The 23,822-nt window shown below is 53.1% G+C and overlaps 1 protein-coding gene across 4 annotated transcripts in view; it reads right to left on the bottom strand.

The window, feature by feature from the left end:
• Positions 1 to 23,822, bottom strand: part of TANGO2 (transport and golgi organization 2 homolog) — a 63,796-nt gene extending 39,974 nt beyond the window's left edge. The window contains exons 1-2 of one of the 4 annotated variants that reach the window (XM_049865913.1): positions 23,804 to 23,822; positions 3,788 to 3,879 (exon numbers count right to left, since the gene is read on the bottom strand). In XM_049865913.1, the coding sequence (XP_049721870.1) occupies positions 3,788 to 3,843 (56 nt within the window). In that variant the 5' untranslated portion in view covers positions 3,844 to 3,879; positions 23,804 to 23,822. Of the gene's footprint in view, positions 1 to 1,932; positions 2,137 to 3,787; positions 3,880 to 15,557; positions 15,726 to 22,837; positions 22,873 to 23,803 lie in introns of those variants that run through there. The other 3 variants (XM_049865911.1, XM_049865912.1, XM_049865914.1) reach the window with 3 other exon arrangements.

The following is a 23,822-nucleotide window of genomic DNA, read 5'->3' as shown; positions in this document are numbered from 1 at the left end:
TCAGTTCAGTAAGTCTGCTTTTTAGGAATTTGAGGTTCTGTTCCACATTTTTCTCTCATCTATCAGGGTCCATCTATTGTGGCCCTGATTAGAACAATCAGTAGTAGTAGCTGGGCACCATCTAGCTCTTCTGGTCTCAGGGTAGATGAAGCTGTGGTTCCTGTAGACTGTTTGTCCTGTACGCTAGTTTTTTCTTCAAGTCTTTGGTTCCCTTCTTTCTCTTTTGCTCTAGATGAGTAGAGACCAATAGTTGTATCTTAGATGGCCGCTCATAAGTATTAAGGCCTCAGATACTACTTACCAAACTAAGATGCAGAACATAAATTTATGAACTATATTATCCCAATTGACCGAGTTGTCCCATGAGACTATGGTCCTAAGGCTTTGTCATGGATTGAATTGTGTCCCCCCAAAAATATGTGTCAACTTGGTTAGGCCATGATTCCCAATATTGTGTAGTTGTCCTCCATTTTGTGATTGTAATTTTATGTTAAGAAGATTAGGGTGGAATTGTAACACCACCCTTACTCAGGTCACCTCCCTGATCCAGTGTAAAGGGAGTTTCCCTGGGGTGTGGCCTGCACCACCTTTTATCTCCCAAAAGACAAAAGGAAAGGGAAGCAAGCAGAGAGTTGTGGACCTCACACCACCAAGAAAGCAGCACCAGGAGCAGAGCCTGTCCTTTGGACACAGGGTCCCTGCACCTAAGAAGCTCCTTGACTAGGGGAAGATTGAGGACAAGGACCTTCCTCCAGAGCTGACAGGGACAGAAAGCCTTCCCCTAGAACTGACACCCTGAATTTGGACTTGCAAGCTACTAGACTGTGAGAAAATAAATTTCTCTCCGTTAAAGCCATCCACTTGTGGTATTTCTGTTATGGCAGCACTAGGTGACTAAGACAGGCTTCAAACCCAGAAAATCAATCTCACGAGGTATTTGGTTACATCTAAGGAGTATCTATGATTGTGCCTCCTATGTGCTTTACTATACAGGTGAATATATGTGCATACAGTCACATGGATGCCTATATATATGCATACACCTATATATACACATTTATACATACAGCTATACACACATAGGAGCCCTGGTGGCGCAGCGTTTAAGAACTACAGTGAGCTACATCTGTTAACCAAAAGGTCAGCAGTTGGAACCCACCAACCTCTCCTTGGAAATCCTATGGGGCAGTTCTACTCTGTCCTATAGGGTTGCTATGAGCTGGAATCAACTCGACAGCAACAGGTTTGATTTTTTTTTTTTATACACAAATATGGAGCCCTGGTGGTACAGTGGTTAAGACCTCAGCTGCTAACCAAAAGGTAAGCAGCTGGAATCCACCAGCCGCTCCTTGGAAACCCTATGGGGCAGCTCTACTCTGTCCTATACAGTTGCTATGAGTTAGAATCGACTTGACAGCAATGGGTTTGGTTTTTGGTTTTACACACAGATATGCCTACATATATACCTACACATATACTTTTTGGTTATTGTTGCTGTTGTTTCAAAATTATATATGCCATAGCAATGACCAACAGGTCCTTTTTTCTTGTTTATATTTCAGTGACATCATTTACTTTTGTCAAGCTGTATACACTTCAGCCTTATTTGGTGTTACCTTTCCTATCACCAAAAATAACAAGTGTCCATTATCTAGAGAGTGAATCCCTTCACCCCCACACCCATCCCTGGCAACCACTAACAAGCATTAATTTCTGTGCATTTACTTGTTCATGTCACTTCATAAAAGTGAGAACAAATTATACATATATATGCATTTTATGATTCACTTATGTCTCTCAAGATAATGTCTGCCAGGTGCATCCATGTCGTAAGATGTTTCAGGAACTCATTTTTCTTTATTGCTGAGTAGTGTTCCATTGTATGTCTACACCACATTTCACTTATCCGTTCATCCGCTGATGGGCACTTACCATTGGTTTCTTCAACGGCTGATTTTTTAGAAGTAGACCACCAGGACTTTCTTCAGAGGCATCTCTGGGTGGACTTGAACTGCTAACCTTTTGGTTAATACGCATGAACCATTTACACCATCCAGGGATTCCTGTTCTGTGATAATGAAGCTAAAGTCTCTTCTTTACAGTTGGTACTGTGTTAAGTTTTGTCAGTAGAGGGCGCTGGAGAGAAATGGGAGGAGGAGAGGATTCTTTGTTGGGATCCAGCGTACTTTCTCAGCAGCCTCCTGCAAGTGCTTTTCTAGCCCTGGTTCCTACAGTGTGGGTGGCTTCCGCAATTCAGGCCCCTGCAATGCATGGTGGCAAGCAGCACCCAGTGACCAGCACCTCCTCCCAGCATCCCTCCTTGAACAGTTTTGCAGCGCAGTGTCAGGTGAGACACATCCCTGTGAACAACTTCTGCCAGTACTCTAGAGGGTAGATTTCAGCAAGTTCTGCCAGGGTGGCGCCCCAGTGATTTCTCTGCCACCCAGAAGGTTAGGGCCGTGCCCTCTTCAGCAAGGTCTATATCCCGGCCCAAGGTGGGGGGCTCTCCCTGGGCGCTGATCTCAGTCCTCAGGACAATGGCTTACAGCTGCTAATCTTGTATTCTTTACAGCCCTCCTCACTTCTTATTACCCTGTCACCTGTCATGATGAAAAATTCTTTGTATGACACTTTCCCTGTGTGAATTGCCACACCGCATGCTGCCTGCTGGTTGCAACCCAACTCATAGTGCTGCTCTGTTAGCAGCGGTTAAAGGAAGCCCTGGACTGCTGCTTGCCCTGCCGCCCACTCAGCTCTGACTCAGCAGCAGAGCATCCACTTACAGGGAAGGGAGCCCTGGACATTCTTTGTGTCCCATTCCCTGGGCTGAAATGAGCTGACACAGCCACAGTACCACGCAGCATGGTTAACTGTGCCATGGGGCACGGGGACCAAAAGCCAAGACGCAATTGAAATATTTCAAATCATTTCTGGTGCCGGTTTCAAAATGATGAAAGCTTCCCAGCCAATCCCCCTAGTGAGCAGTTCTAAATGTATCTTTCGTTGTGGGTTAGATCTCTGGCCTCATCCTCTTTGTCGATGAATGCCAAGGGATGGAGAGCCTACAGCCCACAGCTCGTCCCTTCCTGGCCTTGGTCTCCCACCTCCTCCAGCTGGACCCCGCAGCTCCCCTGCCTAGTCCTTGCTCTTCAGCCTGGAGCCCACCCCCTGCATGATACTGCCATCATTCAGACATCTCACAGGACACAGGGACCAACCAGCCCAAGTCAGGCTCACACTCACTATCCGTGCCCAGTTCTGTTCCCTGACCCGAGTCCCAGCACTGACCCTCGCCTGTACACTGTCCCCTCCGTCCTGCACTCTCACAGCGGCCTGCAGTGCTGGGTCTTCACACCCCTGTATGTCATGTCGGCTCAGGGTCCCTGCTACTGAGACAACCCTGGCAGTGTCCCCACGCTGGAATGACATCTGTCCCAGAGTGCAGGCCAGGACTTTTCAGATCATCTCTGGCTCGCTTGCAGGCAGGGCTCAGTTGTCATTGCGGGCCTCCCTGTGCTCACTGGCTTGTCCTCCCCACTCCACTGAGTGAGAACAAACCCAAGCGAAGCCCCACCACTGAAGCGGGTCCCCCCCACACCTAAGCTGCTGCGTGGCTGGCTCCATGCCACCACCCAGACCGCCTGCTCTTTCCCTTGGCCACAAAGGGCGAAGTCCAGCAGCACCCCCACCCCCATCCCTTGCAAGCACCAACTCTTTGGTGGTGCTGACAGACAAAAGCACATAGGACTAGGGGGGCAGGGGAGCAGACACAATGAGCAAGAGTTACCTGTACGCATTTTTGGAAGCAGGGCGAGGATCAAATTTAAAGAAGATGATACACATGGGTCGCTTAGGGATTGCCTCCCACGGTCACACAGTCTGCGGGAAGAGGGAAAATGAGTTCAGGGAGCAGCAGATGACAGACCCGCCTCCCTGAGCCTACAACGCTCCCTGGCCCTGAACAAACCACACTGACATGCCTGCAGCACTCTCTGGACATGGGGAAACTGCATGCCTACATCCACAGCGCTGGCTGGCACCACACAGAACAGTGCCCCAGACGTCGGCAGCGCTGGCTGGCTGGCACCAAGAGACCAAGCCTCCTCCCTACACCTGAAATGGATGGACAGAACTCTCACCCAAACCTGCAACACCGGCACTGAACTGAACCGCCTCACCAACACCCGCCACACTTGTTGGCAATGGGCAGAATCGTTTCCCTGGCAACCATGGCGCCCGCTGCCCAACCACAACCAGCGAGTAGGCGCTGCAGGGGTAGTGGCAGAGAGAACAGCCCCGTGAGCACAGCCCCAGCACACCCAGGCTGCTGCATGGCTGGTTCCATGCCAGCATCCAGACCACCTGCTCTTTCTTTTGGCCATAGTGCAAACACCAGCCTGCAAGCCACCATGGGAGGTGACCCCTGCCTCAGCACTCAGCCCCTTAAGGAAATGTGTTCAACTCACCTGCTGCCCACATCCATGCAGGCCCTCTGCAACCACGCCCCCTGCCCCACAGTAGCCAAGGCACATCTGGAGGACCTGGAGGGCCCTCCACACACTAAGTCAGTAGGCCCAACTTGGAACTTGGGCCACATGCAAGGGTTAGCATTGTTAAAAGACTACATCCAGACTCTGTAGAAATGCTCCCGGGCACTGGGCAAGTGTGGACTCAGGGCACTCTTCTTTCCTCCTCAGACTCTGCCCAGAGCCTTGGGGCCCAGCAGCATTTCCCATAACCTGGCGAGAGCCGAGATCAGAGCTCTGGGCTGCCGACCCTGCACACTGAGCCCAGAGGTCTCTGAAACTGTGTGTGAGGGGGATGGTGACACAGCTCTGTGCAGGACCAGGGCCCAGCAGCCAGGAAGCATGAGACCAAAGAAGCTGTTCAGATACTGAGGGGAGCCACAGGGAATCCACTGAGAAGAGGTGGGTGGTGTTAAAGGTGTGGCCAGTGCATGTGTGTCTGTGTGCATTTACAACTATGTGTATCTGTGCTTGTGTGCACATGTATGTGTGTTCATGAGCAATGTGTGCTTGTGTGTACATGCGTATGTATACGTCTCTGTGTGTACTGTGTGCTTATGTGTACATGTGCATGTCTGTGCATCATGTACTTCTGTGTACACATGGATGTCTATGTGAAGTGTGTGCTTGTATATATACGTGCATGTTTCTGTGCATTGTGTACTTCTGTGTACAGATGTGTGTCTCTATACTGTGCTTGTGTACACATGAGTGTCTTTATGCATTGTGTACTTCTGTGTAAACGTATGTGGCCCTGTGCATCATGTGCTTTTGGGTACACATGCGTGTCTCTGCACTGTGTGCTTGTGTGTACACGTGTGTCTATACTGTGTACTTCTGTATACATATGCATGTCTCTGTACTGTGTGCTTGTGTGTACATATGCGTGTCTCTGCATTGTGTACTTCTGTATACACGTGTGTCTCTGCACATTGTGTGCTTTCGTGTATGTGCGTGTATGTGTGCCTGGAGTCTACTGAGCTCCAAGTGTACTAGCTCAGCGCTCCATGGTTGGGGAGGGTCTGTGTGCCAGCATGGGGCATCCTAGGGACTGGGGAGGGTTTGAGCACTATTTTCTTCCCCAAAGAAGTGGTGGAGGAGGAGGTGGCAGAGGAGGAAGAGGGCGGCTGGCTGAAGGGGGCTGTGGCCTGGCCCAATGCAGGCCTTGTACAGTGGCTTTGACCTTGGATGTTAAGCACACAGTGCCCACCAGAGTGTGCCCTAGGCACATCCCCCAAGAAGAGGCACATCTGGAACTCGGGCATGAGTCGCGCCCCTTCCCAGGGGCAGGAGGAGGGGGCAAGATGTGGTCTTCACATGGGCTGTAGCTACCCCTGCCCACTTTGCCCTCTGGCCTCAGAGTGGCCACATAGGAGAGGAAGGCCAGGATGCTGGGCAGGGACACCATCACCATCTTGATGAAGGTCCCGTAAAGCTTCACCAGGGGCAAGAGGAGCAGGCAGCGGGCAGTGGGCTGGGGAGGGCCAGGCCTCCACAGGCATGCCACCTGTGCAAAGTGCCGGAACAGCCAACCTGCCCCAGCTACACCTTGCCAAACTGAGACGCCATGACAGGGCTACCGGCCCCTTGGGTTCCAGGCTACTGCCAACCAGAGAAGGCCGAGGAGGGCTGAAGTCTGCAGCTGACACCACAGACAGAGCCCGCAGCTCAGACAGGAAGGAGAAGCAGGCTTTCCTGTGAGTGACGCCATATGTCCGTGGACACTGGAACCCTCTCCTCGTTCACTGGTAAGGCCTAGGGAAGGCGGACATGAGTAATGCACTCCACATTCCGCCAATGCCTGCTGACCACTGTCCCTCCCTGGCCTGGGACTGTTGAGAGACACAGGCCCAGTTGGCCCCAGAGGGACCAGGATCCCCAGGAATCAGAACTGGCTCAGTATACACCGGACCCAGTACTCATACATGTGCCTACCCATTGTATCTCCTCAGCACCACTCAATGCCAGGCCCCCACAGGCATGGTGTCCATCCACCTTGGCGGACCAACACTTGCCCTCAGTAGGGAGCAGCAGCTGCCTCACTGTGGCGACAAGCGTTGCCTGCAGGAGCCCAGGGTGCTACGGGATGTGCAGTCCTGTGAGATGGGCTGCTGGCCACTGCACCTTACAGGACTTGGGGCCAAAGGCAATGCCGGAGGACAAGATAAGCCCATGGAAGCATACTAATGCAGAAGGGCTGTGCCGATTCTGCCTGGGCCGTGGTCACCAGGGCACTGGCCACCCCACAGCACAGCCAGTCTAAGTGGTTGTCCCTGTCTGTTATGGACTGAATTGTGTCCCCTCCATCCCCCCACCACCCAAATATGTATTGTAAATTCTAACCTCTATGTCTGTGTTTTGGAGCCCTGGTGGCGCACTGGTTAAGAGCTCAGTTGTTAACCAAAAGGTAGGCATTTGGAATCCACCAGGCGCTCCTTGGAAACCCTGTGGGGCCGTTCTACTCTGTCCTACAGGGTCGAGATGAGTTAGAATCTAATCCACTCCATGGCAACAGTTTTTTTTTTTTTTTTCATGCTGGAGGTTTTGGGAATGGGCTTTGTTATGTTAACGAGACAGGTTTACCATACGGTGTGTCTTGAGTCAATCTCTTTTCAGATGCAAAAGAGATTAAACAAGCAAGGAAGGGAAGCAGAGATGGAAGAGAGACGGCCAAGCCACATGAAGCAGAAACTCAGAAGAGACAAGGACCTTCCTCCAGAGCCAACAGAGACAGAAAGCCTTCCTTTAAAGCCAGCACCCTGAATTTGGACTTCTAGCCTCCTAAACTGTGAGAAAATAAATTTTCTGTTTCTTAAAGCCACCCACTTATGGTATTTTTGTTGTAGCAGCACTAGATAACTAAGAAACTGTCCCTACTAGAGTCACCGGTTCAGATAGAGAAGCCAGTGTGGGCAGTCACTGTCCTGCCCCCCAGGCCCTGCTCCCATGCCCCCACCCTGGATCAGACCTGATGGGGCGCCAGGAGCCCAGAGATGACAGAAGCAAACTAGGTCCCCAGCCCTGGGTGCTGGTGACTTATGACTCCAATAATAGTCAGCAGACTGTTTGGACTAATCCTTCCAGTAAAAACAACTCAAAATGTTTGAAAATATCTGAAAAGCAGCAGAAAGCTGACAAGATCATATGGAATTTGGACAACAGCTCAGGACCCAGAAAGGAAAGCTGAGAACAGCGGCTGCCCCTGTCCAGAGGATCTGCCCATGTAGACAAACTGGGGCTTGGGCTCTGGTGGCCTTAGAGATGAGGGAGATAGAAGATAAGATCCGGGGCCCATCCAAGGCAGGGAACCTAAAGAGAGATGTTCCCCTAGTTAAACTGGGACCCCAAAGAGCAACCTCACATGGTAAACCAACCAAACTAGTTGCCGTTGAGTCATTTCTGATGCATAGTAATCCTATAGGACAGAGTAGAACTGCCCCATAGGGTTCCCAAGGATTGCCTGGTAGGTTTGAACTGCCAAGCTCTTAATAAGCAGTCAAATGGTTAAATACTGCATCAACAGGGATCCCCTCACAGGGTGCCCCGCCCCCCCCCACCCCCGTCAGGGTAGTGTGGGTCATATTCACAGCCAACCCCACAGGGGTTATAGGGACGACCATAAAAAAAAAAGTGGGGGGGGAGGTCCTTGAAAAGCTGTGGCCATGGCCAGTGATTCCACAAAGAAGGACCACATCCACACTGCATGGGGGCCCAGAGACCCTCAAGCTGAGAACTTGGTGTGAGGTGCTCCCACACTGGTAGTGCCCCTGAGAAACTCTCTTGAGGAAGATGTTGTCATCCTAGACCTTGATGACATCTCACAAATTCTTTTTCAAAGACAACAGGCAGTGCACAGTCGAAAAGAACCAAGCACACAATGAAACAAAGCACCATGACCACGAACCAGCAGAAAAGGCAAAACCAAAAACCAAATCCATTGCCATCAAGTCGATTCTGACTCATAACAACCCTACAAGGACAGAGCAGAAGTGCTCCATAGGGTTTCTGAGGCTGTAAATTCTTATGGAAGCAGACCCAGACTGCCACATCTTTCTCCAGTGGGTTTGAATCATTGGCCTTTTGGTTAGCAGCCTGATGCTTTAATCACCGCACCACCAGGGCTCCTGGCAGAAAGACAGCCACAGGAAATTCAGACCTTGGAATGACTGGGCACGTGGCACAAAACCATGACACTCTAATTAAAGAACAAAAAGAAGTTTGAAAATACCTCCCCAAACCCATTGACGCTGAGTCGATTCTGAATCCTATCGACTCCATATGGCAGAGTAGAAACACCCCATAGGGTTTTCAAGGCTGTGATCGTCAAACAAGCAGATTGCCACATCTTTCTCCTGTGAACAGCTGATGAGTTTGAACTGCTGACCTTCCCGTTAGCAGCCCAGCACTTAACCACTGCGCCACCAGGGCTCCTAGAAATTATTTACAGGGAAGAGGAAATGATAAAGAGTACACCAAAAGGTTTACAAAACACCAAAAAGGCGTTTTAGAAATGAAAGGATTTAAGAGTAGATTGGACACAGCTGATGAGAAGGGTCAGCGGAATCACCAAGAATGCAATGCAGAGAGACAGAGATGGAAATGAGGCAAACCTCATCTTCCAGGCCTCACAGGGCCCCTGATGTCCCACCTGACAGGTCTGGGGCAGCTGACAGGGGATCTCAGCACCTTGTGTAGAAGATGCAGGTCCCCTTGTGCCAGGGAGCTGGTCCTTCCCAGACAGCCATGCTCCAGGAAGGACATGAGAACCCCCTCCGGCCAGGCCAGCTAGTGCTGTCTGTGGCAACCAGGCCATCCGAGGTCAGTGGGAGGAAGTCCTGGCAGCTGGCCCCTGCTGGAATCCCACTGGCCTGGAGTCCCTGGTCTGCCGCAAGGCCCACTGTGATAGATGACTGTCCCCTGCGGGAAAGCACTGCTCTAGGAATGTCAGAGGAGAAAGCCATCACTCGCTTGGCTTTTGGCCTGCCAAGGCACTTGCCCAGCCACATGCCTGGCCACCGAGTGAGGCCACTGGCCGGAGACAGCTCTGGCCACTGATGCTCACTGGTGAGATGCAAAGCGCTCCCCCACCCAGCTGAGGAGCCCATCTGCCCGAGCAGGCCTAGGCTTGGTGGGAGCAGCACTGGCCCTCGGGACAGTGGCAAGGGGCAGGCTCTGTGGTCCAAGGGGTGGCTGTCACTGCATGCCTGCAGTCCCTCACAAAGCCACCGACGTGTCTCCAGGCAGGCCTGGCACCAGTGGTGTGGGCCCAGAGCCCAGAGCTGCGGCCTTGATGAAGATGCAGTCATTGGGAGGGAAGGACCAGAGGAAAGCCAGCCCCTGGGGAGGGGACCATCAGGAACTGCCTTTCTCTCCAGTCCTTCACCCCCCGCTCGAGCCAGGCCTGCTGCCCTCTGGCCCCTCCACCCAGTTCTGGCCACAGGCAAGCCCATTTGCCTTCCTAGCTTTACCTCCTACCCACTTCACCCCTCTTCACTGAGGCCCCCAATATGCCCCTCAGCAAACTCCTGGCAGGTGCCCGCAGTTGCAGGGCCCCTTCTCCCAGTGTGCCCCCGCTGGCCCACCATGGTGCGTCTCTGAAGCCTACTTGTTGGGTAAGCAGACCTGCCTGCTTGGCTCCGTGCTGACCTGCAGGGCTGTGAGAGCCAGCCCAGGACACAGCAGCTGCCCTTCCAGTCGTACACCACAGGGCTGGGCACAGGCTGGGCTGGCACATGCTGGGCACCCTGCTCTCACTGATCCACACCACCTCCCAGTTGTGCAAGATTGCCTGGGAAAGCACTCCTTTCCAGTTCCCACCACCTCTGCAGTCAGCAAAGCTGAAGGCAGACTTGGAAGTACTTCAGTGGGCACCATTGTGTGAACTGGATGGAGGTTTGACGTTGCCAGGTGGCATCTACATAAGGAGCTCACCTGGAAGGACGTGTGAGTTGATAAAAGGTATAGGTGAGGGCAGTATCCTGGGAGGAACATGCCTGGAGTCAGCAATGATGTCCCCACCCTGCCCTTGCCACCCCAACCTGGCTCAGTAAAGAGGCAGAGGCCCCTGGCCGGGGAGTCTTTATGGGCCTGAAGGAGCCTGAGCAAGGCTATGGAGTAGTCAGACTCTGCAGGATCTCCTCCAAGGCACAGTTGACCAGAGTTTGAGGGCAGGAAGGAGGGCCCCTGGGGTAAGAGCCCTCCCCAGGTCTCGGCCACCCACTGGAGCTTCAGGGTGTCAGGAGCCACCAGGGAGAGCATCTGCAGAGCACTGCTCTGCTTCCTCAGTGGGCACAGGTACCACCTCTTTGTCCTGCATACAGGGGTGCCACCTGCCAGCCAGGAGGCAGAGAGGCCACGGTGGAGATCCGCAAGCTCTGCTGCAAACCTTCAAGCCTTGCTGGCTCCAGTCAGATGGTGGCCTCATGCAGCCTTCTCAGTTGCAAAGCCCAGCAGGCAGGAGAGCAAGCAGGGAAGGCCACATGGGATCACCAATCACACAGCCCCAGCTGCAAGGCCCAGCCACCCGAGGCAGAACCTGAGTCTCTGGGTGGGTAAGACACTGACACAGAGGCAGCTGGGACTCAGAGCCTCCGGACAGGGAGGAGCCAGCCGGGAATGCCTTCCCCATGCCCAGTACTTCACAGGGTGACCTGTCTCACTTGGAGGGCTCAGGCAGCATCTGAGGTCAGAGCAGGGACATGGGCAAGATAGGCCCTCATAGGGCACATGAAGGTATCCCAAACCATGGGGGCCTGCTGTTTGGACACGGGGGTAAAGGGATGTAAGCGGACCACCTGCCACCTGGGTCTCCAAAGTGGGTCCAGGTGGGGTGCTGGGGCCACGTGGATCTCCCAGACACACTCACTCCCTGCAGCCTCCCAGATGGCCAGGATGCTCAGCACCCAGCTCTGTACCTGCTCATTTGCATTGCCCTGGCAGATCCACAGCTGTTCCACCCAGCCATGTCATGGAAACACCTGGAACCTGGCAGGCCTCCGCATGGCTCTGCTGGCCTCACTGTGCCCCCTAGAGCAGGGGCCACCGGCCCTCCCCAGGGTGAAGAGAAGCCCCTGGTAAAGCAAGTGAGGGGGCAGCTGGCTCCTTCCTAGTCTTGATGAAAATGTCACTGTACCCACGTGAGGTCTCACTCAGGCACCCGTTTTAAAAGGCAACTGCCATGACACAGAAGTCCAGCCATGCCTCGGCCAGGCAAGCCAGATGGAAGACCCCAAATAGGTGCCCCAGGCTGAGAGCGGTGAGGCCATGTGAGTGGCAGTCAGGGCAAGGCCATACTTGGAGGTCAAGGCCTGAGTGTTGGCCAAATGTCCTGACAAGCACTGCGTTGCAGCCCCACCTTGGCGCAGCACAGCCAGCAACACCCCTGAGCCCAGACAGCTGGCCGACTTCAAAACAAAAAGCTGTCTTCTTGCATTTTGCAGCAGCTTCATTTTGTGCTCACAAGGCTCCAAGGGGTTCTACTGTGGCCTGGGCTCCTCTGCAAGACCAGGTGGCCCTGAGGATGGCAGAGGCAGCCACTCTGAGCTCCACACGGGAGCATCCCCACCTTCTCATTGCCCCTTCCCTGGGCTTCCTCACGACTCCACATTTCTTGACCTACATGGATTCCACTTCACTGCCCACGACAACCAGACAGTCTTGGTCATGACCAAATCATTATTTAAAATGCTGACCACTGTGAGCATTGCCAAGTGTTATGGGTTGAACTGTGCCCCCCAAAAATATGTGTTCTAAATTCAACTCCTACACCTGGCGGAGGAAACCCTGGTGGCGCAGTGGTTAAGAGCTACAGCTGCTAACCAAAAGGTCAGCGGCTGGAACTCACCAGGCGCTCCTTGGAAACTCTATGGGGCAGTTCTCTGTCTCATGGGGTCGTTATGAGTCAGAATCAACTCTACAGCAATGGGGTTTTTTTTTTTTTTTTTTGGAATATCTGGGGATATAATCCCATTTGGAAATATGATTTTCTTTGTTATGTTAATGAGGCCACACCAACATAGAGTATGTTTTAAGCCAATCACTTCTGAGATCTAAAAGGACCAGACACAGGCACAGAAGCAAGGAAGCACAAATGAGAAAAGATTGTTGCCATGTGTAGATTGCCAAAGAACCAAGTAAGAGAAGCTGAAAGAGACAAGGATTTCCCCCAGTGGATAAGACAGCCTCCCCTAGAGTTTGGACTTCTAGCCTCCTAAACTGTGTGAAAATAAATTACTGTTCATTAAAGCCACCCACTTGTGGTATTTTTGTTACAGCAGCACTAGATAACAAAGACACCAAGTTACATCTCTTTTAAAAACCTACTGAGACATACTGGGAAATGGATATGGGCCAGCATTAAATCCTGCTGAGAGCAAGAAGGCCACAGCCTCGAATCACATGTTCTTCAAAGGCATCCAGCACAGACTGAGACCATGTTGAAGCTCCCAAACTGAGGACTGCGACTCAGGCCCCATAGGTGTGTGTGTGTGGATGAGCCCTCGCACTCACCTGCGTGCCTGGCCTATAGCTTCCACTGAGTCCTTGCCCCCGGTTAGAAGCACCAAGGAAGCACCGTTTCTTTGAGGGGGTCTCTACCAACCTGAGTCTGCACCCTTGCCAAGTCCTCCCACCTGGGGCCAGGTCAGATCTACAGCAACCGTTTGTGCAATAAAGGGTTAACTCAGCAGGCCTGGGTTCTCCACACACTGTGCATTCCAACGAAAGGTCTGGCCCTTGGCCATCTTCTGGGAGATAGCCCCTGAGCCCACAGAATGCTTGCCTGACCAGAGTGTCCTTGTCTAGCTGGGGGCTTTCGTCCCTGGACCAGAGTCTATGCTAACAATGTGGCTTCTCGGGGTGGGGGGAGGGAGCACGGGGAGGTGGGGTGTGCTTGGTCTATGTGGCATCAGCTTGACCTCTAGAGGGTTAGAGACTAAGGTCAGCCCTATGGGCAGTCAGCCGTGCCTACAGGACCAACCCCCATTAAAAACCCTGGATGCCAGGGCTCCAGTGAGCTTTCCTGGCTGGCAATGCTTTGTGCATGTTGTCCCATGTCACTACTGGGAGAAATAATTTCTGTCTGTACAATTCCACTGGGAGAAAACAACTGGACACTTGTGCCTTGTCTTTCCTGGACTCCACCCATGTGCCTTTTCCATTGCTGATTTTAATTCGTATCCTTTTGCTATAATAAACTGTAGCCATGAGTGTAAGAGCTTGGCTGAGTTCTTCTAGCAAATTACCGAGCCTGAGATATAAAAGAGAGAAGTGAGTAGAGACATGGTAACCTCCTACCACCAAGAAAGAAGCACCGGGAACACAGCGCTTCCTTTGGACCCAAGGTTCCTGCGTGGAGAAGCTCCTAGTCCGGGGAAGATTGATGAGAAGGACCTTCCTCCAGAGCTGACAGAGAAAGAAGGCCTTCCCCCAGAGCTGACGCCCTGAGTTTGGACTTTTGGTCTACTGGACTGTGAGAAAATGAATTTATCTCTGTTAAAGCCATCCACTTGTGGTATTTCTGTTATAGCAGCACTAGATGACTAAGACACAGCTGGAACAAGAATAAACTGGCTCCTGACCTGGGCACTCCCTCCTCCAGACCCCATCAGGTAAGAGGAGGACAGTCTCCACGAGCATGGATACGGCAGAGGCCACTCCCAGGAGGAAACACCTTGAGCGCTCCCACACACCCTGGAGTCCCTGGGCACACCTGGACCCCTGCCAGCTGGATCTATGAGGTATGAACTGAAAGAGAAGAGCTCTTTTCAAATCACAGCCAAAGGTTTCCTATTCTCTTTAAGAAACCAGTGAAAGTCTCTCCAAAATCACGACTCAACACGTCTCGTGTTTCCCTGGTCTAATGACCTGGTAATTCTCCAAAACCGGGAAGGAAACACCCCAAGTTTGGCATGAGCTGAATAGCAAATGGTGCTGGCTGTGAGAGCCTGATGCATTCCAGGCACTCCCAGCCCATCTGCTTGATAACGTTTTTGAGAACTAATCCAGAGCGTCTCCGCACTCTGACTCCAAGCTAAGCACGCACTGAAGGCTTGGGTCAGCTCCTCCTCCGACTCCACAGAGGAACCAACTAGGCCTTCGTTCTAATAGCTGGTGAACATGGATTATGCCCTTTTTAAGAAGAACGAGATTCTCAAGTTGAGTCAAGCCCCAAATCTCACTCCAGGTGGCATCTACAAACAGCATGGCAAGTGATGCAGACAGACAGACAGACAGACAGGAAGACAGACATGGCAAAAGACAGGCCAGGGGCACAAGCAGAGAGAGTGCAGAGATGGCTGCAGGGGTGTGGGTGAGGGCCACTGCTTTAAGTCAGGGGCACAGTGGGCAAATCCCACCTTCATTGGTAACTGTGTGGTCAGGATCGACACGAATGAGACTCCCAAAGTGTGGAAGTAGATCCAGTCCTCACCTTCCCAATTCTCTATCCTCGTTACCAACCACTCACATGACACTCTCTCTCACAGCCCCAGCCACCCTAGGCTGGGTCAGAGCTCACACATTAGAAGGACACCTGCTTTCAGGTGTCAAACAGGCAGACACCAGCCCCTGCTAGCTCTCATTGCACCTGTGGTTTCATTAATTCGCTGAAACAACTTAGAGAATTCACAGAGAGACACCACACTTGGGAGAACCGGTGGCATAGCAGTTAAGAGCTCTGTTGTTAACCAAAAGATTGGCAGTTGGAATCCACCAGCTGTTCCTTGGAAACCCTATGTGGCAGTTTCTACTATGTCCTATAGAGTAACTATGAGTCAGAATCGACTCGCTGGCAACGGGTTTATACCATACTTAAGGAGGCCCTGGATGGTGCCAATGGTTAAGCACTCAACTAATAGCCGAAAGACTGGTGGTCTGAATCCACCCAGAGGCACCTTGGAAGACAGGCCTGGCGATCTGCTTCCAAAAGGTCACAACCTTGAAAACTCTATGGAGCAGGTCTACACACGCGGTCACTATGAGTCGAAATCAACGCAACAGCAACCAACCACAACAAAACAATACCATACTTACTACAGATTTACCCCAGTCAGAAAGGATACAAACAGATGCATAGGGCAAGGTCTGGGAGGGGTCACAGCACGAAGCTTCCATATCACAGGAGGGCTGCATCACTGTCTCCCATGCATGATCACCAGCCAGAAACTTCATCTGAGTCTCCCTGTTTACAGCTCTTATCAGCCTTACACCTACCATGTGGCCCTGACAGATTACCTCAGGTTTAATCAGCAGGCGATCCCTCTTGGTCTGGTCAGCCCTCATTCATTAGCCTCAGGGTGTTGGTCTGGCTCAAAAAATGGAACACAAAGGCCAAATGGCTTTCTGCAAGGTGATCTACACCTTGCAGCCACGTGGGAGCCTGTCTTCCTAGCCCTCAGGCCCCATCTTGGAGGCAAGCTGGTGACTCATGCAGCCCAGTGGAAGAAGTGGCAAGCCAAAGGGGCTGAAGGTCAAGCTGGCAGGGCCTTGCTGTTACTGCCAACCCGGATGGGGAAGAATCTGGCTGGGGGTGGATTGGGGTAGGGGTAGACCATCTGTTCACTGTTACCTCAGCAAGGTCAGGGGCCAGGCACAAGCCAGCAGGGGCTGGGACAGACCGCAGTGCGACTAGGAGGTGGCTGAGCCTAAAGAGGCATTGTCCCCCCCACCCCACCACCTGCCATCTCCAGGCCACCCTCTTCTGCACCCCAGACCCCATCGGGCCACCAGCCTCACCTCCCCTGGGGGCTAACAGGCATTATGGACTGGCTGCATCTGCCACCCACTTGCTCTTACCTTCCACCTTGCCAACTTCCCTCCAGCACTGGCATCAACAACCTGTCTGCCAAGAGACTTAAACAGAGACTTGTGCACCAGTGTTAACTGCAGCACTATTCACAATGGCCAAAAGGTGGAAACAACCTAAATTGCTCACGAACAGATGAATGGATAAACAAAATGTGCTACATACATACCAAGAGGGGACTGGTCAGTTTGTGGCCCCTGCTGGGAGGGGCTGTGGCTTAAAACCGACAATCAATCCCAACCCCACAGAGATTTTTTTTTTAGACAGAAAGAAGCAGGAAGAGAAACAGCAAGAAGAAGCAGAAGGAAGAAAGAAAAGAGAAGAAGCCGAGAGAGTGAGGAGGCAAGAAACCTCCTAAAAGAACTGTAACACCGGTCAAGGACTATAACAGTGAGAGGGCCCAGAAGGGGCCCAGTGATAGAGCTGGCAGTGACGGGCCCAGAAGGGGCCTTGTGGCAGTTGGTGGTGATAGACAAGCAGCACCAAGAAGAGCCTGTCCTGAGGGGCTGGAAGGAGGCCTGCACGGCCAAGAGGGGCTAAGAGAGTTGTCCTACATTGAAGGGAGACTTTGCCTACATGCTTCCTGATCCTGATCCTGAGTTGTACTATTACTTCCTTAATAAACCACTTAACTGTAAGTACGGTCTGTGAGTTCTGTGTGGCCACTGTAACAGATGATCAAACCCTGAAGAAAAGTAGCAAGTGCCATGGGAGGGATGGCTGGAGTCAGAATTGGTAAAAAGGTTGGAGGCTGGAGGTATGTCTGACCTCCATCTCATGGGTATCACCTTTGGGCTGATCCTGGTCATTATCCCCCCTCAAGTTAGACAGGTTCTGATGCTACTGTTACTACTCTCATTTCACAAGCATTATGCTCTTTTGAGAACTATTTATATGGGATCAAATTGACAACCAAACCCATTGCCATCAAGTCAATTCTGACTCATAGCAACTCTACAGGACAAAGTAGAACTGCCCATAGGGCTTCCAAGGAGTGGCTGGTGGATTCAAACTCCTGATCTTTTGGTTAGCAGCTGAACGCTTAACCACTGTGCCACCAGGGCTCCAAATTGACAACAGCAACTCAAAAGATTGGACAGGAACCTTAGGGGGCAGTGAGTTTATGTTAATGGGGGAGGAACAACTCAGAAAAGGAGGGTGAGAATGGTTGTACAACTCGAAGAAGGTAATCGACGTCATTGAATCGTACATGTAGAGAAACTGGGTGTATGTTTTTCTGTGTATATTCTCAACAGAAAAAAATAAATTATTAACAAAAAAGGAAAAAAAAAAGAGCCTGTTTGCCCTCCTCCTCCTAGCCTCCAGGCTCTCATGCCTGCTGTCCCTCGTCTGGCCACTCGACTTGGCCTCTCTGCTATCCAAGCCCAAGGCTCCACATCTCCTGCCACACGACTAGCAGCCCCCAAGGGCCTGGAGGGCTTGCGGTTGTTACTTTCACCCCCAAGTCACACAGAAGTATGGTCTCATCTGGAAAACGTCCACCTATACACAGTAAGCGAAACCCAACCCCTGGTTGGCTGGGTATACCAGCCAGCTCTCAACAGGTGTGTGCGCGCGCACACACACAGAGGTTGTATTTTGGGGGACTGACACACAAGCAATATCCCACTGGCTGTGTGACAATCCCTCCTGGCCAACCAGCCTGGCTGCTGCTGCCCAGCTCTCCCCCTATGACATGTGGGCTTTGCCCACCTCTCGGCTGGGTTGGCACTTCAGTCTTGCCAAGTTTTAGCATCTCACACAATGCCATGGTGGACCCCTGTGCACACGCTGCACAGGCAGCCTGAAGACTCTCCTAGAACAAAGACCCTAAAGTGGGATTGCTAAGTCAAGGGTTGACATTTTTAGGCCCCATCTGCCATACAGGGGTGCGTTGTCTCCCTCAGGCACAGTGCTAGCACTGTTAACCTGCCCCAGGTGCAACAGCACGGTGGGCAGGTTTCATTTGCATTCCCTGAATGCAGTGCGTCTCATGATATTTGGCCAACTGCATGACCTTGTACATGAAGTTCCAATTTGGGTGCTGAATTCTGGGCCTTTTGTCTTGTTGATCTGTAGCACTTTACATGGTGTGGGCAGGAACCCCCATCTGCTCCATTAACTGCAAATGTTTTCTTCCAGTTGATCTCCCGGCTTTTAAGCTTTGCCTGTGGTGTTCTGTCAGAAATGAGTTTGTTATGTTACAGCAAATTACCCCATCTTTACCATGCAGCTTTTACCTCTTGTGTCTTGCTTAAGAAGGCCCTCCCTGGCCAGAGTAAGACCCTGTTCTCCTGACTTCCTTTAATGGCTATGTTTGGTTTGGTCAGCCTGTCCTCTGCCTTGGCAGGCTATGAGGTAGGGTTCATCTCTATTTCCCGAGTGGATAGCCAATCGTCCCCAGGAGGCTTGGGGGTTGTCCAGCCTGCCAACCTCATCCACACAGTGGACTCTCAGTCACACAGGTCCCTCAGGGGCCACACACACATCTTCAGGCCTCTGACACCTGGCTGAGTTACCTTAGCTGTAGTGCATATTTCGGTAACTGGTTGGAGAATAGTCTCCCTCTTGGCAATTCATGGAATCTTCTAAAACTCTGACTATATCGTGTCATGCCCCACCTGAAACTTTCTGAGGAGACCCACTGCTCTGAGGCTAACACACACGCACCATTCCCCAGATGCTGTACAGCTTCATGTCCGTGAAACAACACAGCAGCCTGACTGCAAGTACCACAACATCCATACACCAGGACAATGTGCAGTTAGAGACAGGAATGAGCTGCAGTCCGACCACGGCCACATGAGGCCTCACAGACCCACAAAGAGCAGGAGAGGCTACACCAGGAAAGAACACACTGCCCAGTCCCTGCACAAAGGCCCATCACGGGAACAGGAGTCAGAACAGGGGCCACCAACTTGGGGGTACTGACCAGGGAAGCCACAGGGAGACGTGTGGGTGCTGGTGATGATATCCACACTCAGATGTGGAAAGTAGCTGCCCAACTTGGTTCACTTTATAAAATTCACTGAGCTATATACTCTTAACGGAATCCCCGGGTGGCATAAATGGCTAAGCGCTCAACTCCTAGCCAAAAAGTTGGCGGTTCAATCCCACCTAGAGACTCCTCAGAAGACAGGCCTGGCAATCTGCTTCTGAAAGGTCACAGCCTTGAAAACTCTATGCAGCAGTTCTACTCTGCACACATGGGGTCACTATGAACTAGACTCAGCTCAACAGCAAGTTAACAACAATACCCTTAACATGTGTGCACTTTTACATTATGTATGCTTTACTTCAGGATTGTCCACCCCAAACACCTGCTTATAAGGAGAAACTGGGCAAATCCTCCTGTCCTCCCCCACTGGCCCTTCCTTCAGTCAGGGGAAGAAGAACCAGGAAAAACAGGAGGGCAGCAATAGGAAACTGGACCACAAGGGCAGGCTTAGCCCTGGTGCAAAACCTATCAACCTAGGCCTGCGTGCCATCAGGCTCTTTCCATTTCTCATAACGGTGCCCTGACCCCATCAGAGCCCACAACCCCGCCCAGTCCCCAAACCCACCAGAGCCCAGAGCAGGAGTGGGCCTGCGGTCACCCAACCCACCTTCTCAGACAAAGCATTTTCCTTCTTCAACTGAAAAGGTGAAAAGGGGCATCTGGATGGAATTCCCTGGCAGCAGAGAATGAATGGGATGCACGTGTGTAGATGGGGAGGTGTATCCACCGGAACACAGAGCCAAGGGCACCTAGACATCCGGGAGCGTGAGGCTCCAAGTTCACGTCACCCCAGTCTCCTACAAGGGCTGCCTACACTGAGGCTCTGCCCCTTTTAATTACCCAGAGCGGTTTACACATTTTGGGAATACATTTTAAAGCTCATCGGCCTGTTCACCTGGCTATAGAGAACAGAGTCTACCAGCTTCCAGCAAGCCCCTCAGTGAATGCAAGCCATCTTGGCCAGGCTGAGACCCCACTGTCTAATTCCTGCCTGCAGCCTCACACTGCGGACTCTGCCCAGAGACCTGCAAAGGCTGTGGAGGTCCCAGAGGCGGAACAGCTCTTTTCACACACGTGCGCTCCTGGCGGCTGCCAGCAGAGGAGGCAAACAGAGGGAACACCGTGTGTCTGGGGCCTTAGCTGAGAAAGCCCTGACGTCTGTACATATCCCAAGCAGCAGACCCTGCCCTCCTCCCCTCTCCACATCTGAGAGTTAAAGCGCTATGTCGTATTGTGTGGCTACCGTGATGTTCCTTCTCTTCTACATCTTTCGAGATATTTCAGGGGCGCTGACTAAGCCACACACCAGAGTGTCAGCAGCTTGTCACAGTCCAAAGAAGCAGCATAAGCTAGCAGCACAGTAAACACTACATAAAACCCCCGACAGGCCCCAGCCCTGCCGTGGCCACTGCAGCCTGCATGGTAATAAGCAAGGAGGTGTGCTGCAAAGTTCAGAAGACTGGGGGGATGAACACCCAAACGTCAGCAGGGTTCCAGCAGAGCAGCCACCCAGAGCTAGAGGCCAGCCTTGTTATTTTTAAGCATGCATATATTATTTTTGTAATCTAAAAAGAAAGTGAGAGGAAAAGAAAGAAGTCACAATGACAACCTTAAATGGCAGCTCCATTGTTCTGAGATGACCTTGTTTTCAGAGTCCTCTGTCATACTCCGAGGTTGGGGGGTCAGGACCAACCAACACTGGACTCCGTGCACGACCTTATGTGCTGATCCTCTCATGTCGGGAGTATCACTGGCCATGCAGGTACTTGGACCCCTCCTCCATCCCCCAGCCTTCCTGCACTGGGCTAGTTCTCTCCATACCCGCTCTGGGGTCCCCACAAGGCCCTTCTATCCAGTGGATGTTCTCAGAAGCAGTACCAGTGGGTGGGCACTGGGAGTGCCAGGGAGAGTGGGCACCAAGTCTGCCCTCAGAGAGCTCACCATCTAGCACAAGAAGCTGGGCATGGGATCCAGCCCCCATGACACTACAAGTGATTACACTGAGAAATGTGACTGAAGTAACAGCCCATAAATGAAAGCACGAAGGAAGCATGAAGTAGTAAAAATCGCTCAGGGGGGCTGGGCAGGCCCAGGCTTGAGCAGACTGGGGATCTGTGGGAAAGAGCTGGGGTTTTAACTCTCAGATGTGAAGAGGGGAGGAGGGCAGGGTTTTGCAGCAGGAGGTCCGCTGCTTGGGACGTGTACAGAAGTCAGGGCTTTCTCAGCTAAGGCCCCAGACAGCGACATGGTGTTCCCGCTGTTTGCCTCCTCTGCTGGCAGCCACCAGCAGCGCACGTGTGTGAAAAGAGCTGTCCCACCCCACTGAGCCCAGCCCCACTCCCACGACAGAGCACTGGGATCTTGCGGGGGGGTGGGGAGTGGCAGAGGCTCTGCTGTGTCCACTTGCCATCATGGCCGTCCTTCCCAGGCCTGCTCTGCCATTGCCCAGCTGCCCCCAGCCACCTGATGTGGGAAGACTCCTGGGAGATGGGCCCAGGAGGACAGAGGCTCTGGGAACTGGCCCCGATAGGAATGACCTTGGGAACACCATTTGTTCTCTCAGCCTGATTTTTCTCTGCCGTGAACGGGTTCAGGTCATGCAAGTGAATACTTCCCTCAACAGGCTGCCCAGCGGATTAATAAGTGCAAGAAAGCACTTCCAAAGTGCTATCCAGCTGTGGGCCCCTCTTCCAGCTACTGTCACAACTGCTCCATGGAAGAGGGTTCTGAGCCCAAACACAAGCAGCAAAAGCAGCAGTCAGCAGGTCAGGAGCAGATCACAGTCTGGCTTGCTGAGCAGGTGACATCCTCCCCAAGGAAAGGAGTCTGAGGCTCAGGGACTTGCCCAAAGACTTCCTCAAAAGCAGTGTCCAAAGCAAGTGTCCTGGCCCAGCAGAAAGCACAGGAGAGGCCTGGAACCAGAAAGGGTCTCAGCAACAGGCCCCTGGTGCCCACTCTCTGGGAGGAAAAGAGGCATAGCACTGGCCGCTGCAAAGCCAGGGAGGGGGCCGGCCCCACTCAGCCACCCTGTTTGGAGTGGGGGGTGGTCAGAAGGCCTGAGACACCCCAGGAAAGCCGGCTGCAGTCACAGGATGACCCAGCACTTGCCGCCCTACTCTGACAAACATCAGCTGTCACAGGCCTCCAGCCCTACCCTTGATGCTGGCAAGAGGCCACAGCCCGCCCACCCTGCAGTGACCGCGCAGTTCTCAGCCCCGTCGTTATCAGTTTCCCTGCAGCATGTAAGCACTGCTTGTCACGGGCCCCCACACCCCGTCCAGGCGGAGCTCATTGGAAACGCCTTGCAAAAAGCCTGGAAAGCTTTCGTCGGCTGGGGTCGGTCTGGTCTCCCCAGACCAGCGTCCCGGGCCTGACCGCTTGATTTCCACTCCACGCCCCAGGAAGCAGAGCCGAGAGCCACCCGGGCCGCCCGAGCCCCGTGCCCCCGAGCCCGGACCAGTTCCGCCAGAAGCGGAGCCCGCGGGCCCAGGACTCTCGCCGCGCACTCACCGCCGCCGCCTGCGCCTCAGCCGCCGATTTCCGGGTACCACGTTCACGCGCCAGCACCACCGCCCAGGCCCCGCCCCGCCTGCCGCCGGCGCGCTCGCCATTGGGCCAAGCCACGAGGGGCGGGGCTGAGAGCCGCGAACCGAGGCCAGTTGGCTGCGCGCTCTGTCCTTCGGGGGCTGCAGCCTTCTCGGTGCCCGCCCCCAGACCTGCGCCAAGCTTTGGGACTGAGCAGGCATCTGGGGTTCTTTTGATCCCGGGAACCTCCTGGTCGTCCATCATCCGCACCAGCAGCCACCTGCAGCCGCCCCCGAGTCCTTGCCCTCGTGGGCACCCCCGTAGGCTGCAGCTGCTGGACCCCGGCCCAAGCTTCAGGCCACCGGCGGTCACCTGCAGGCCGAGAGCCCCTCCCCTGCTCCGAACCTGCTACAAGGCCGCTCACTTCCCCCTCCCCAGTCAGACTGGGTCATGGGCTGACCTTTCTGTCTGCCCACACCTGACCCCTGAACCTGGCCATCCTGCGTTCTGGACATTTCTCCCTTCGTTTTATACCCCCAGCTCATTACAGCCTCTGCCTCTCTGGCCTTTAGCCCCCCTCCCCACCCCATCCCTGAGGGCCCTGCCTCTCTCAGGACAGACCCTAGTCCCTGGTCAGGCACTGCAGCCCCACCCTTCTCAGTCAAGCAGGTGGGCCATGGGATGGGAAGGGGCCTCACAACAGGATGGAGGCCTTGGCTGTGCTTCCCACACTCCACTGGCCTCTGGCTGTGCCTGAGGCCTAAGCCCAGGGTGGAGACAGGCGCCCAGAGCCTGCGCCAAAGTGAGCATTCAACAAATGGCACCTGGTGTGTTGTTGACAAAAGATGACGATTACAGTATGTATGACAATAATGTGCTATGCCCTCTAAGCACAATGTCTTGACCCATAGCTATCATTCGCCCGATTTTACTGATGCAAAGGTGACTCACCTGAGGCCCAGAATGCTTA

The sequence above is a fragment of the Elephas maximus genome, chromosome 22 (assembly GCF_024166365.1).
Source record: "Elephas maximus indicus isolate mEleMax1 chromosome 22, mEleMax1 primary haplotype, whole genome shotgun sequence".
NCBI lineage: Eukaryota > Metazoa > Chordata > Mammalia > Proboscidea > Elephantidae > Elephas > Elephas maximus.
Note: the sequence above shows the minus strand (reverse complement) of the source record. Positions and strands in the feature narration are given on the sequence as shown.